The 14,654-nt window shown below is 46.0% G+C and overlaps 1 protein-coding gene across 2 annotated transcripts in view; it reads right to left on the bottom strand.

The window, feature by feature from the left end:
• Positions 1-7,606: 7,606 nt before the first annotated feature.
• Positions 7,607-14,654, bottom strand: part of Pik3c2b (phosphatidylinositol-4-phosphate 3-kinase catalytic subunit type 2 beta) — a 63,914-nt gene continuing 56,866 nt past the window's right edge. For both annotated transcript variants that reach the window (XM_026779699.1, XM_005348354.3), the window contains exons 30-33: positions 14,460-14,541; positions 13,807-13,913; positions 11,431-11,559; positions 7,607-9,062 (exon numbers count right to left, since the gene is read on the bottom strand). In XM_026779699.1, the coding sequence (XP_026635500.1) occupies positions 8,874-9,062; positions 11,431-11,559; positions 13,807-13,913; positions 14,460-14,541 (507 nt within the window). In that variant the 3' untranslated portion in view covers positions 7,607-8,873. The remainder of the gene's footprint in view (positions 9,063-11,430; positions 11,560-13,806; positions 13,914-14,459; positions 14,542-14,654) is intronic.

Genomic DNA, 14,654 nt, shown 5'->3' with positions numbered 1-14,654 from the left:
ATACACAAGTATGGAGACCACCACAGATCCCTATACACAAGGAAGGAGACCACCACAGATCCCCATACACAAGTATGGAGACCACCACAGATCCCCATACACAAGTATGGAGACCACCACAGATCCCCATACACAAGGAAGGAGACCACCACAGATCCCCATAGACAAGGATGGAGATCACCACAGATCCATGTAGATTAGTAGCTAAATATGAGATTACCGAGAAGAGCTGTAGCTACATCTTAGTAACTATGGCAAAAGTTAGCTATCTGTAGGGAGTAAAGCTTGTAGGTCATGGTAAGCTACAAGCTAGTCATAGCTGGAAACAAAGGAAGCATGGTTTAATTAATTGCTAGCAGACTCTACCCAGAGACCAGTAACATCTTTAAGTTTGGTGGTTGGAAGTGCCAGTCAGGGTTAATGGTGGCCAGCAGAACAAGCCAAGGTCATCAACTAGTCAAAGATGGAGGAAGGAGTGGGTTGGCATAATGACTGAGCAGGTAAAGGCACTTGCTGCCAAGCCTGTTGGTCTGAATTTGATTCGTAGGAGCTACATGGTAGGAGAGAACTAATACCCAAAAGTTGTCCTCTGACGTCTCCCCAAACACTCTGGTGTGCACGTGTGTGCACACACATGCATACTCACTCATACACACACACACACACACACACACACACACACACACACACCATTTTTTTAATGGGCATAGTGGGCTTCAGTGTGTGGCCACCATCATAATTGTTTGGGTTGCATATGAATGGCATATAATCGTCTCTGTGGTTAGCCTACATACCAAGGACATGTGAGACCTGTGATATGGCCAAAGAAATAACCAATTTAGCCGGGCAGAGGTGGCACACACCTTTAATCCCAGCACTTGGGAGACAGAGACAGATGGATCTCTGTGAGTTCGAGGTCAGCCTGGTCTACAGAGTAAATTCTAGGACAAGTTCCAAAGCTCCAGAAAACCCTGTCTCAAAAAACCAAAATAAATAAATAAATAGCCAACTTAATAGATATTTCCTCTGTCTTTCTCCAGCCTGTTATCTCCTATAAAAAGCCTCTAGACAACCAGCTCAGTGGCAACTCCCTTCAACTGCCCTCTTTATGCCCAAAGTCTTAAATCTTTTCTGTAATCCTACACAGGAGCTCTCATTGCTTTCTCCACATTGAATATTTAAGATTTCTATTGAATAAGCCGGGTGGTGGTGGCGCACGCCTTTAATCCCAGCACTCGGGAGGCAGAGGCAGGCAGATCTCTGTAAGTTCGAGGTCAGCCTGGTCTACAAGAGCTAGTTCCAGGACAGGCTCCAAAGCTACAGAGAAACCCTGTCTTGAACAAAACAAAACAAACTAACAAAAAACAAAGCAAAAAGAAAGAAAGATTCTATAGTAAAACTCATCCTTTCTTGTCCATCAACATTTTTCCAGTTTTTGAGACAAAGGAGGACCCAGAACCACTGATTCAGTGGCGGCTTTGGTGACCATGAACTTGCAGCAGCTTAACCTTGGGGTTATGCATACCCGAGACTAGAAAGTCTGTCATTTTTAGGGATTCCCATTTCCCCCATTTCAGGTACAGAGACATCTAACCAACATTCTGCTGTATGAGTCTAGGGATTTGTGTTTTCTAGAAGCCTCTGTGAGGCACCAAAGAACCAACATGGAACTGGCCTAGCCATGGCCAACCAGTGTGCATCAGCTTCCTCGTGATGACCTGGAGGTCCCTGAGGGTCTGAGACTCACAGCAGCAGTTAGGGGTATATGTTGAAGACTGTATGCTAGAGATGGTATAGGTAGAGCCTGGTGTGTGTGCTAGACCCAGAGGCAGTGGTTTCCTCCCAGCAATAATAGAGGACCAGCTAGACAGAGCACTGTACTAGGTGTGGTGGCACATACCTATGACCCCAGCTTCTGGAGACAGAGGCAGGAGGATTTCTGCCAGTTGGAGGTCAACCTAGTCTCTACAGTGTATTGGGTGAAAGTGAACAATGACCAAAGTGGCCATCGCAGAGGAGAACGTGAGAGTAGACAATGGCAAAAGGGTATTGTCAGATTTTTGTTTTGTTTTTTGTTTTTGTTTGTCAGACTTTTTTTTAATTTTTATTTATTTTTTATTTTTTTGGTTTTTCGAGACAGGGTTTCTCTGTGGCTTTGGAGCCTGTCCTGGAACCAGCTCTGTAGACCAGGCTGGTCTCGAACTCACAGAGATCTGCCTGCCTCTGCCTCCCGAGTGCTGGGATTAAAGGCGTGTGCCACCATCGCCAGGCTGACTTTTTTTTTATTGATTTTTATTGCGCTCTACATTCTTCTCTGCCCCCTCCCTGCCTCTCCCTTCCTCTTTAGCCCTTCCCCAAGGTCCCCATGCTCCCAATTTACTCAGGAGATCTTGTGTTTTTCTACTTCCCATTTAGATTAGATCTATGTTAGTCTCTCTTAGGGTCCTCATTGTTGTCTAGGTTCTCTGGGATTGTGATTTGTGGACTGGTTTTCTTTGCTTTATGTTTAAAAACCTCATAGGAGTGAGCACATGTGATAATTGTCTTTCTGTGTCTGGGTTACCTCACTCAAAATGATGTTTTCTAGCTCTATCCATTTTCCTGCAAAATTCGAGATGTCGTTTTTTTGTTTGTTTGTTTTTCTGCTGTGTAATACTCCATTGTGTAAATGTACCACATTTTCCTTATCCATTCTTCGGACAAGGGGAATTTAGGTTGTTTCCAGGTACTGGCTATGACAAACAATGCTGCTATGAACATGGTTGAGCACATGTCCTTGTGGTACAATTGAGACTCCTTTGGCATTTATCATTTTAAAAATAAAACATTTATTATTTTAAAAATAAATGCTCCAAACAGTCCAGAAAGATGGCTCAGCAGTTAGGAGTGCTCATTGCCTGATTGCCCTTCCTTCCCTCCTTCCAGAGGTCCTGAGTTCGATTCCGGCTTCCACATGGAGCTCGTGGCCATCCGTCCTGAGCTCTGGCGCCCTCTTGTGGGGAAAAACACAAAACTTTGGGACTGGAGAGATGGCTCAGTGGTTAAGAGCACTGTCTGCTCTTCCAGAGGTCCTGAGTTGGTGGCTCCAAACCATCTGTAATGAGATCTGGCGCCCTCCTCTGGCATATGGGTATACACGGAGGCAGAAAGTTGTATACATAATAAATAAATAAATAAATAAATAAATAAATAAATAAATAAATAAATCTTTAAATAAATGTTCCAGGCTAGGTGGTGGTTATAGCACTCAGCTCAGGAGGCAGAGGTAGGTGGATCTCTGAGTTTGAGGCCATCCTAGTCTACAAAATGAGCTCCAGACAGCTAGGGCTATACAGAGAAACCCTGTCTCAAAATAAAATAAATAAAATAAAATAAAACAAAACAAAAATAAAATGTTCCTAAGAGCAGAACAAGCTCTAGCTTCATAGCAGGCCACTCCAAGCCAGGCCAGAGAGGCAGCTGCACATTCCTCAGAGCCCAGGCAGAGCAGCCAGAAAGGAAGGAGGAAGCACCCAATTCTGGTGGCTCGTGAACATAAAGGTCTAGGGAGAAGGACAGGGACCCTAAGTGGCTTCTGGTGCGAGAGGGATTGAGAAGAGGGAACTAGGGCAGAACGGAGCCCCCAGTCAGCAACTGCGGCACTTTGGAAACCTCACTGCCATAAGAGAAAATAGCAAGGTGGGCAGTCAATCTTAGGGCGAGGAGACAAGGGAGAGCGAAGAAAATGGGAAGTGAGGGAAGGAGGGAGAGGGCTCTGGAATCTCCTAGGGTTTAGGAGGAGCCTGCTTTTCCTAAACCCTCCCAGAGTTTGACCTACTTTTAGTTACCCAGGAAACTCAATAACCTCAGTGACATTCCAGTTAACTTGACAGAATCTATTACCACTTAGGAGGTGGGCCTTTGGGAATGCCTGTGGGAGATAATCCTGATTGACGTGGACAGACTCAACATGATTGTGGGTGGGACCTTTCCTAAGCTTGGGATGCTGGACTGTGCAAAGGAAGCCATCCGAACACTCACAGGTTCTTTCTTCTGACTGCAGACACGTGACCAGCTGCTTCAATTTCCTGTGGCCTTGACCTCCTCACCTTGAGGGACTGTTCTTTGAACTGTGAGCTAAAATAAACTCTTAGGTTGCTTTGATCAGTGTATTTTATCAGAGCGACAGAAACAGTAAGCGAGCCCTTCAAAGAGCCCATCGCTGGTCTGCAGGATGCCTGAAAGAGATGGGCTTTCTTCCTCAGTTACTTTGCTATTGCGGTGAAGAGACACCACAACCAAGAAAGCTTTCGGGAGCGACAGAGACTGAGACTTACAATTTCAGAGGGTTAGAGTCCATGACCATTGTGGTTGGGGAATAGTTTTAACTAGGCAAAGATGTGTTACAATTGTTTATGCTGCGGAATATTACTCTAATGATGTGAGGATTATTACACTTGTCTGTGCTGTAAAGATGTGGTGCATTTGCGTTAATTAAATAAGATCAACCTGGGCTCAGAGAGGCAGAATTCGCAACTGGCTGACAGGAAGTAGCGGGGAGGAGCTTAGTGTGGGTTTTTTCAGCTGGGGCATTGTGGAAGGGAGTGACTTCCAGAGGCACTAGCAAAGAGAAAGTTAGCCAGTTGCTATTCCAATTCTCTGAGCTTGCAGGTTTTCACCCTAGCCTTTGAATCTTGAGTTTTATTAGAATGATAGAGATTTAGTTAGAACTATCTTTAGTAACAGCAATAGAGTCATTGTCTGAGGGAACAGAATTCCTCCCGTGTAGCACAAATTCTAATTGATTTTAATAATAAAAACTTAGAGTCAGATATAAGGGTTAATGCTGAAGATTAGAGAAGCAGAGCAGCCAACCACTAGAGTTCTTACCTCTACCAATGCTCAAAGCAAAGGGGTGATCCTGTCTCTACAAATCCTCAGACTGCATTCTCAGACTGCCCTGGGCTCCTGTCTCCTGCCTTATATTCCTCTCTCTGCCCAGCCATATCCCTTCCTATTTCCATGTCCCTAGTGCTGGGATTAGAGGCATACGACTTCTAAATACTGGGATGAACGGTGTGTGCCACCACTGCCTGGCCTCTATGGCTACTAGTGGCTTAGCTCTGCACTGTGATCTTCAGGCATGCTTTGTTAGATTACAAGCTGAATACCACTACACCCCCAGGCTACTGTGCTAGTGGCCAGGCTGCTAGTTTAAAGCGCAGCCACCGTAGCGAAGGTAAAACTACACACCATGGTGGGAAGCGTGGCAGCAGGCAGGCAGGTGCTGCAGCAGTAGCTGATCCACAAGCACAAGAGAGAAAATCAGAAAGAATCCTGGAAGTCCACTGCCAGTGACACACCTCCTCCAACAAGGCCACACCCTCTAATCCTCCCCGAAATGGTCCCACCTACTGGAGACTGAGTGTGTAAACACGTGAACCCACTGGAGTCTGTTCTCAGTCAAGCCACCACAGCACCCAGGCACACACAATGCCCTCCCCAGGTAAGACCCCACTATATTTTTAGTATCTTTGGACCCTAGGTGTGGGGCTTCCCATGGACAGCTCAGGCAACCACAGCCAAGGACAAAGGAGTAGTCACCATGCAATAGCCACGCCAGAGGACAGCAGGGTCATTCCCAACTCAACTCGCAGGACTGTCACTAGCAACAGTCACACCCCAGTGCTCACAGTAGACAGGAGGATAACACAAAATGAACTGAAGGGAAGAATGCCTGGGCTGGTGTCTGCAAACTGGAATGATCACAGGATAGAGCACCCGTGGGGTCACAGGGCCACTGCAGCAGGGCAACAGGGAAGGGAGTCCAAGTTGAGTAGTGCTCTTAACCTCTGAGCCACCTCTCCAGCCCCCAAACTAGTTTTTCTTTAACTATTTATTCTTGTTGAGTTTTTTATTTTCCTTTCAGAACGTGTAGCAAGGCTAGCCTGGAACTCCCCAAGATGATGGAAATCGTCAATGATGATGCCAGTTGTCAGTGATGGAAACGTTGCACCCAGGAGCAGGTCATCTTGTAGGAATCATGTCTGGACAGTAGGACCGATATGTAACAATTTATTGGAGAGCCTTGCAAGGCTCCAGCTGAGACCATGAGAGATGGGATCGCACCTTGACCAAGACAGCCTAACTATGTATCCCTCTTGCCCCCCACCTGTCTCACAAGCCTCCTTTATACTCTTTCCAATGTGGCTATGCCTCTGCTTTTCATTACCACTGTCCCTTTAATTGGCGTGTGGGAACAGTGGGTCAGGCCTGCTGAAGCAGGGCTTTTGCCCTGAAGTTTTGATTGCAAGCAGCTGACAATTGATAAATGTCCATGCCATGCACTAGTGCACATAAATACGCATCCGATGCTTTAATCTAAACACTCACACACCAACCAAGCTTTAATGATGGCAGCTTTGTTTTCTCAAATGTCATTTATTAGAAAATACAACTCCAGAGAAAGTAGAAGATAGAGGGGACGTGGGAAGTGGGTACAGTACATAGACCTCTTTAAGTCAGGGGCATAAAGGGTCAGAATAAAAAGAGCTACAGGCAAAAAGCCAGTAGCTCATCTATGGTCCAAACACCTGGAAGGTTCTACTGCTTTCCCTCTCCAGTCTCCCACCTTTCGCAGCCCAATTTATCCTTGGCATTTTTAAATTATCTTATTTATGTGTGTTTGTGGGAGAGATGGACATGATGTGTGATGTATCTGGAAGCCAAAGAACAACCTTGTGGAAGTTGGTTTTCCCCAGCCATCTCGAAGGTCTCAGTGATCAAACTTAAATTGACAAGACAAATGTCAGCCTATTCGCTGAGCCATCTCACTGGCCTGGCATTCCTAATTAGTGAGGAAGTGCCCTTACCCACTGACCTGGCAATTCTAATTAAGGAAAAAAAAAATGAACGGACGTGGTGGCTCATGCCTGTCATCTTAGCACCTGGGTGGTTGAAGGCAAGTAGATCAAGGTTATCTTCATCTCTATAGAAGCATGAGGCCAACCTGGGCTTTATGATACCCTTGCTCATAAACAAGACAAACAGAACCTTTCTTGCTTCCATGCGGCTTCAGTGAATGGAGCTTTTCGCTCTCCAGTAATAGGGTCACAGAGAAACCGCTCATGGCAGCCTTGCTAGCCCTTCTCTCTCATCAGCTAACTCCTGTTTAAGAAGTTAATCACCTTTAATCCCAGCCCTACAGAGGCAGGGGCAGGCAGATCTCTATGAGTTCAAGCCAACCTAGTCTAGTCTACACAGTGAGACCTTGTCTCAAAAAAACAAAAACAGTAAATTGAGTCCCTATCCCTCTCTTTTTAAATATGACAACTCCTCGGAGAGAAACTCAAGTGGATTTTAAATTCATCTGGTACAGAATAAGGGTACGAGGCTGGGGATGCAGCTTGGGGGTCGAGTGCTTGCTCAGCACTCAAAGGCCCTGGGTTCGATCCCTAGCACCATATAAGAAGGATGCGTTGAAACAATCTTTTGTTTTCTTTTTCTTTTTTTAAGTAATTTATTTTATTTCATGTACATTGGTGTTTCACCTGCATGTATGTCTGTGTGAGGGTGTCAGGTCCCCTGGAACTGGAGCTACAGTCAGTTGTAAGCTGCCCTGCGGGTACTGGGAATTGAACCCAGGTCCTCTGGAAGAGCAGCCAGTGCTCTTAACCGTTGAGCCATCTCTCCAGCCACTGTTTGTTTTCTAAGAGTATGCTGTTCCAGGCCAGTCGCCTTCTGGCCAGGAAGATAGCCAGAAAGAACAACAGCATTGACCAGTCTTCATTCTTCCCAGCCCCCTTTGCTGTGGACAGGGTACCCTCTGTCTACACGCTAAACAGCTTTGTGGCCCTACACAATGAAATCCCTTTTGAAGTGTGAGAGAAACAGGGTTTGGGAGAGAAAGTAGTAGAAGGTCTCAGGGAACATATTCCAGAAACTATGGAGCAAGTGGCCACAATGCACCCGTCCTCCACAGGCATGGCCCGGAGCTAAGGGTAGGCAGCATTCTGTCCCATCAAACAAGATGGGGCATAGGAGCACCCCAGTGTATTCACCAGGACCCGCAGAGGGCTGCTAGATCAGAGGGGCAAAGGGGAGAGGAAGATATCAGAGTCAAATCCAACCAGCAGAGGAAGAAGAGAGGAAAATTCTGCCCTAAAGAGCATGGGTCCCTGAACACAGGTCCTTGGCCGAACCCTGACACGGAAGGCCCTTCTTTACACACATAGGTATCACACTGCTCTCCTTTGGAGGCAAAATCAGACAGCCCAGGGAGGGCCTCAGCCCAGCAGTCAGTGAGTCCTCCCCACCCTTCCCCAGTGTGCCTGAGAGGGGGAGGGCTTCACCGAGGACCTACCAGGCCCCTCCCCAACATTTCCTATAGCTAGAAAACAAAACCCAAAAAGTCCTGGGAAAAAGTCCAATAAGAACTTTCATCATACAAAAAACCCAAATAGTCCTCTCTTGCCGTCTGAGGCACGGTACGCCCCTCTCAAGGCTTCCTGTCCCAGCTAGGACAACATTACTATTTCATTTTTTAAAAATTAAAATAAAATATCCACCTACCCTCCCCCAAGTGCTACTTCATATAGCTCGCGCTCCACACACCCCAAAGCAGGCATTGCTCCCTTGACACAAGGTAAACTTAAGACTCTGCTGCGACCCCACAGCTTCCGAGGGCCCGTTCCCCACAACCAACCCAAGTGCAGTCCGCCGAGGAAGGGGCAGCACAGAGCGCTGGACTCTTCCAGCCCCTCACCAAGGTCAGGTCCACCTGGACCATGGGGAAGGCCACCGAGGGCTGCACCCCTTCCTAGCAAAGGAGTCAGGCAGGGGAGTCATTCTCCCCCAGCCTGGGCAGCAGCTGCAGGCCTGGGCCATGACTGGGCTCATAAGGTTCCATGACCTCGAGATCCCAGTGCGAACCAGCCAGTCTTCTCCTGGGCCAGGTCCAGCTCCCGAAGGCGAATGTGTACCTCCCCAAGGAGCACGTTCTCCCAAAATCCTTGCTCACTTAGCACGCTCAGCTGGAGCTCCCGCTGCTGTAGGTCTCCCTTGGGGATCCCATCATACACCAACTGCAAACATGGGCATTGGGAAAAGAGGGAGACTGTGAGACAGGGCAGGGTAATCTACAGAGAAGTGATACAGGGTAGGGGGATCCACCGGGAAGTCAGAGAAGATGACCAGTCCCTGGGATTCGTTCGTTTTCTTTCTTTCCTTTCTTTCTTTCTTTCTTTCTTCTTTCTTTCTTTCTTTCTTTCTTTCTTTCTTTCTTTCTTTCTTTCTTTCTTTTTCCCTCTCTCCTTCCCTCCATTCCTTCTTTCCTTTCCTCCCTCCCTTTCTTTCTTTGTTTTTTCAAGACAGGGTTTCTCTGTGTATTCCTGGCTATCCTGGAACTCACTCTGTAGACCAGGCCTTGAACTCATGGAGATCTGCCTGCCTCTGTCTCCCAAATGCTAGGATTATGTTTACCGGATTCTGTCATCCTCCATGCCACACCAACCCCAGTAGAGTCTGTGTGACAAGTTCCACAGACTGAGGCAAAAACTTCAGAAGGAGGAGGCCTCCTGGAACTGTAAAACTCTTGGCTGGAGTGAAACATTGAGCGATAGTTCTCATGGCAATCTATCTGTTTTATCTTCTTCTATTCCCTTTCCATATTACAAGATGTTCCTGATAGAACATCCCAGGCTGAGATTTAAGTGAGAAATATGGATAAGAAAACATCCCTTGAGATAAGGTCACTACCTATGACCTTATCTCAGGAATAACCAGTGCTTTACTTCTTAAATCATTTATAAAAATTATAAAACAGTATAATGATAATAACTTTCCCAATGATAAAATTTCATGTGGCTGTATGTACATCATCGGAAGTGGGCTTAGATATATAGTAAAGAAAGCCTTAAAGGGGCTGGAGAGATAGCTCAGAGGTTAAGAGCATTGCCTGCTCTACCAAAGGTCCTGAGTTCAATTCCCAGCAACCACATGGTGGCTCACAACCATCTGTAATAGGGTCTGGTGTCCTCTTCTGGCCTGTAGGCATACAGACAGAATATTGTATACATAATAAATAAATAAATATTTAAAAAAAAGAAAGAAAGCCTTAAATAAAAGATCAATAGTTTAAAATTATACCTTGAAGATTTACAAAAACTAGATACTAGTTGTTAAACAATGACCAACCATAAACATTTATTAACCTGATCTTGGAAATGTGCCGTTAGCCTCTGATGCCTTTGTGCTTTACTGTGCCAAATGACAATGATGTCATCCGTCCTATCCGTGATTGCTTCACTAAACACATCTTTTAAGAATTTTAACACTTGTCTCATTATGTATAAAAATCCTTGCTTGAAAGCTGTAAAATACACTCAGGTTCAAACTACCTCTGCATTAGTTTCTGTCTGTCACCTCCAAATCCTTACCCACCTAGCCTTCGAGGACCCCTGTCCCAGGGACCCCCATAGCTGACTGGGGTGGTCTGTGGCAACTCTATATAGGTCAGAAAGCTCCCGTCCTCACATACGAGGGCCCAAATCCCACCTTGAGGATCATAATCCCCAGGTTTGAGAGTTTTTACATACAGGGGAAGGTGGTCCACTGTGTTAGGCTTTATAACATGTGGGGGCACCATCAAACACCTCACTAGTCCAGAGTGCTTGCTGTCGGCCTGGAGAGATGGCTCAGCAGCTATGAGCAGTGGTTGTTGCTCAACACAGTGGTGCACACCTTTAATCCCAGTACTTGGGAGGCAAAAGCAGGCAGATCTGTGTGAGTTCAAGGCCAGCCTGGTCTACAAAATGACTTTCAGGACAGCCAAAGATGTGATATAGAGAAACCCTGTCTTGAAAAACAAAAACAAACAAACAAAAAAAAAAACCCTCAGCACCCACATAGCAGCTCACAACTGTCTATAACTCAAGTTCCAGTGGATCCAATACCCTCATACAGACATACATGCAGCCCAAACACCAATGTACACTAAAAAAAATGTTTTTGCTGTCTGGAAGCTCAAAATCACCTATAACTCCAGCTCTAGGGGATCAGACTCAATCTTCTGGGACTCATGGGCACATTTACACACAAATAAAATGAGTATTAAAAAAGTACAGTCCATACCAAAATTCTCAAGGCCACCACTGAACAAAAAAGCAGTCACAGCATCTAAATCAGCAAGTATGACTTGCTCCAATACAACTAAGTTTATAAGAACGGACAGTCTGTTGCCAGGTGTTGTGTGGCTCAAGCCTAAAATCCCAGCACTCAGAGGTGGGGGCAGGAGGATCAGGAATTCGAGGCCAGCCTTGGTTATATATGGAGTTTGAGTCTCAAAAAAAAAAAAAAAAAAAACACAAATAACTAAAGAAGAGGTTTGCCAGCCTCTGCGCTACCCTGTCTGTCTACCCAACCCCCCACCCCACCGCTCCATTTTCCACACACCATCTCATTGTAGGTAGGGTTGCAGGTTTTCCGAGCCACTTTGGTTTTCCTCTTCGTGGTCTTCTGAGGGTCAGGAAGGAGGTAAATCTTTACATAGGGGTCAGGGTCGTTCCCATCCTGGAGCGGCTGCTATAACGGGATGAAACAGAAGATGAAGATCCAATAGTATCTCCCACTTCCCAGTCATCCCTGAAGCCACACTCTGATCCAGATTCTCTAGCCTTCACCCTTTGGCTTGGTGTATGGCACACCCAATCTTTTAAATCTGCTTTCCAGCTCATTACATGCTGATAAAAAGATCTACCATGATTACATTAAACATACACACACACACACATAATTTTTCAGTTTTGGTTTTTTTTGAGACAGGGCTCTACATAGCCCTTGGCTGTCCTGGAGCTCACTATATAGATCAGGCTGAACTTAAAATTATCCACTGAGATTAAAGGAAGGAATGCATCACTATGCCTGGCTTGTAATATGGTTTTAATGAACCATCAAGTCACCAGGCATCTCCTCTCCACGCTGTTTTGTTATTTGGTACCTTGTAAGCGCTATCAGGTAGAGGCGTGAGTCAGAGAGAAGAGGTGGCTTGCTCAGGGCCCACTGATGACTGATTCAGTCAGGCTGACTCTGCCCTAGTTTTCGTTTGTTTTTAGAGCCTGGATCCAATGGTCTCCAAACTCATTCTTTTTTAAAAAAAAAAAAAAAAAATATTTATTTATTTAGTATACAATGTTCTGTCTGTATGCCTACAGGCCAGAAGAGGGCGCCAGACCTCATTACAGATGGTTGTGAGCCACCATGTGGTTGCCGGGAATTGAACTCAGGACCTTTGGAAGAGCAGGCAATGCTCTTAACCACTGAGCCATCTCTCCAGCCCTCTAATCTCATTCTTAGGTCAAAACCAAGAGCAGCATTTCATGTCCCAGCACTTGGGAAGCTGAGTCAGGAGGATTGCCTTGTGGTCAAAGCCAACTAGGCTATCTATTGAGTTCCAGTTCCAGACTAGCTTGGGCTAGATTGAGAACCTGTCTTATAAAAATAAATAAATTTAAAAACCCATCCCCTGATATTTGAATTCAGAACACAGCACATTTACCCAAAGACCTCTAGGGACAGAAGTCAGAGGAACGGAAGCCCTCCCTTCGGCTCCTCTGCCCTCCACTCTAGGCTGCAGCTAGCTAACAATAACTAAGCAGTTTCTGATATCCCCACACAGGCTGTTAGACCTGACTGCTCCCTGCTTCCCCACATCTGAAGCAATCTCCTCTCAGATTTACACAAGGGGCTTGCTCCTTCCCTTCCTTAGGTCTTTGAACAGATCTCATCACTGATGCCTTTTCTACCCCTTAATGCAAACGCCAGCCTCATCCTTTCTCCCGGACTCTTCTGCTTTATCTCTTGTATGGTTCTCAACCCACTGACACACCATACATTTTCCTTGTCTATTCTAAGGTCTTCCCTTCCTAAGTAGACTACAGGCGCCCTGGGCACAGCTGTGTTTTGACTTCTCCTGTATCAAGGGCTAATGTATTAGTAGGCACTAGATAAGATTTGTTGAATGAATGAGTGATAATGTGAATATGAAACCAAGTTTTTTCAGGTCTTTTTTTTTTTTTTTTGAGACAGGGTTTCTCCGTGTAGCTTTGGAGCTTGTCCCGGAACTTGCTCTGTAGACCAGGCTGGCCTTGAACTTGCAGAGATTCACCTGCCTCTCCCTCCCGAGTGCTGGGAATAAAGGCGTGCACCATCACTGCTTGGCAAAACCAAGTTTTCTTTGACTTCAAAGTACGTGCTTCTGCTATGACTTGGTTGGTGTTCCAAACTTCAAAATAAACAACATCAGACGCTACACATTGTAAATGTTCAATAAATGTTCCTTTCCCCTTCATGATGATCTTAGAACCTGTGCCAAAATTAATTATATACTGCCTTGAATATGCCCGAAGGAAGTCCAGTGGCTGCCCTGTCTAGATTCACCTTTCTATCTTTATCTATTACTATAACCAGGTAGCAAATGCCCTAGGCCTCTCTTTTATAAAACCAGAATTACCATAGCAACCCTACTACTCAGAAAGGCAAGTGCATCCCATAGATTATCTCGGTTTATCCCCACAGCAACCCCTGGAGGGAGTTGGTCCAGCATCTTATAAAGAGGCTCATGGTACTCAGGATACTGCCACATAGACCACAGCAAGCAAGCAGCTGTGTCTTGAATCGCCTGGTCAACCGCAGGCCTGGCGTGGGCAGCCTGTGGTGGAGACTCAGTAAACATCTGTGGTTACTCTCGTTATCCGGGAGCAGAGAACTGACTCACCCAAAAGCTACCAGCAGAAAGATGACGGACCCAGTGAGGACTGTGTCTGCACTTACCAAGCCCCGAATATGCATCACCATGATGAAGAGTTTGTTGTTCTTATAGGAGATGGACAGCTTCACCTCCCCGCCGACCTTCCCAACGGGCCGGGCCCAAGTCCCATCTGTAGGGATAAAAGAAACTGAAAAAGATCCATACTCCAGCCGGGCGCGGTGGTGGCGCATGCCTTTAATCCCAGCACTTGGGAGGCAGAGGTGGATCTCTGTGAGTTCGAGACCAGCCTGGTTTACAAGAGCTAGTTCCAGGACAGGCTCCAAAACCACAAAGAAACCCAGCCCCAAAAAACAAAAAAAAAAAAAAAAAAAAAAAAAAAAAAAAAAAAAAAAAAAAAAAAAAAGATCCATACTCCAGAAGTGCCCCTGACTGGTGCCAGGCAGACATTTCTACTTCCTTCCTGAAGTCCTGCCCCAACCTGTCAGGTTTCTGACACTTATGTGGGCTGGAATGCAGTAGAGAGCTGGGTTGGGATGAGTGTGCCCAGTCTGAGGGGGGTAATCACTAAATAAATATCCTTCCCCACAGATCTGTGGACACCACAGCCCGAATGGAAAACCAGAGTCCTCAGCAAGTAAGCAACTGAACACGAAAGGAAGCTGACAAAGAGGTGGGGATGTATTCTGGCAGGACCGCCACCAGGAAAGAACTGTACCTGAGGGCTTTGGAACTGAGCTGGGGCCTGAAGCCTTCTCATCCCGGGGCAGGGGGTGGAAGAAGGTATATACCAGATCACACTGGAACAGATCAGAAAACGGGGGACACTCTTCAGTAAGACATGGCCCAGGAAGGGTTCATTTTATTTACACACACACACACACACACACACACACACACACACACTTTTGCT

This window comes from Microtus ochrogaster, chromosome 6, assembly GCF_000317375.1.
Source record: "Microtus ochrogaster isolate Prairie Vole_2 chromosome 6, MicOch1.0, whole genome shotgun sequence".
Lineage (NCBI taxonomy): Eukaryota > Metazoa > Chordata > Mammalia > Rodentia > Cricetidae > Microtus > Microtus ochrogaster.
This window is presented reverse-complemented; position numbering and strand designations above follow the sequence as displayed.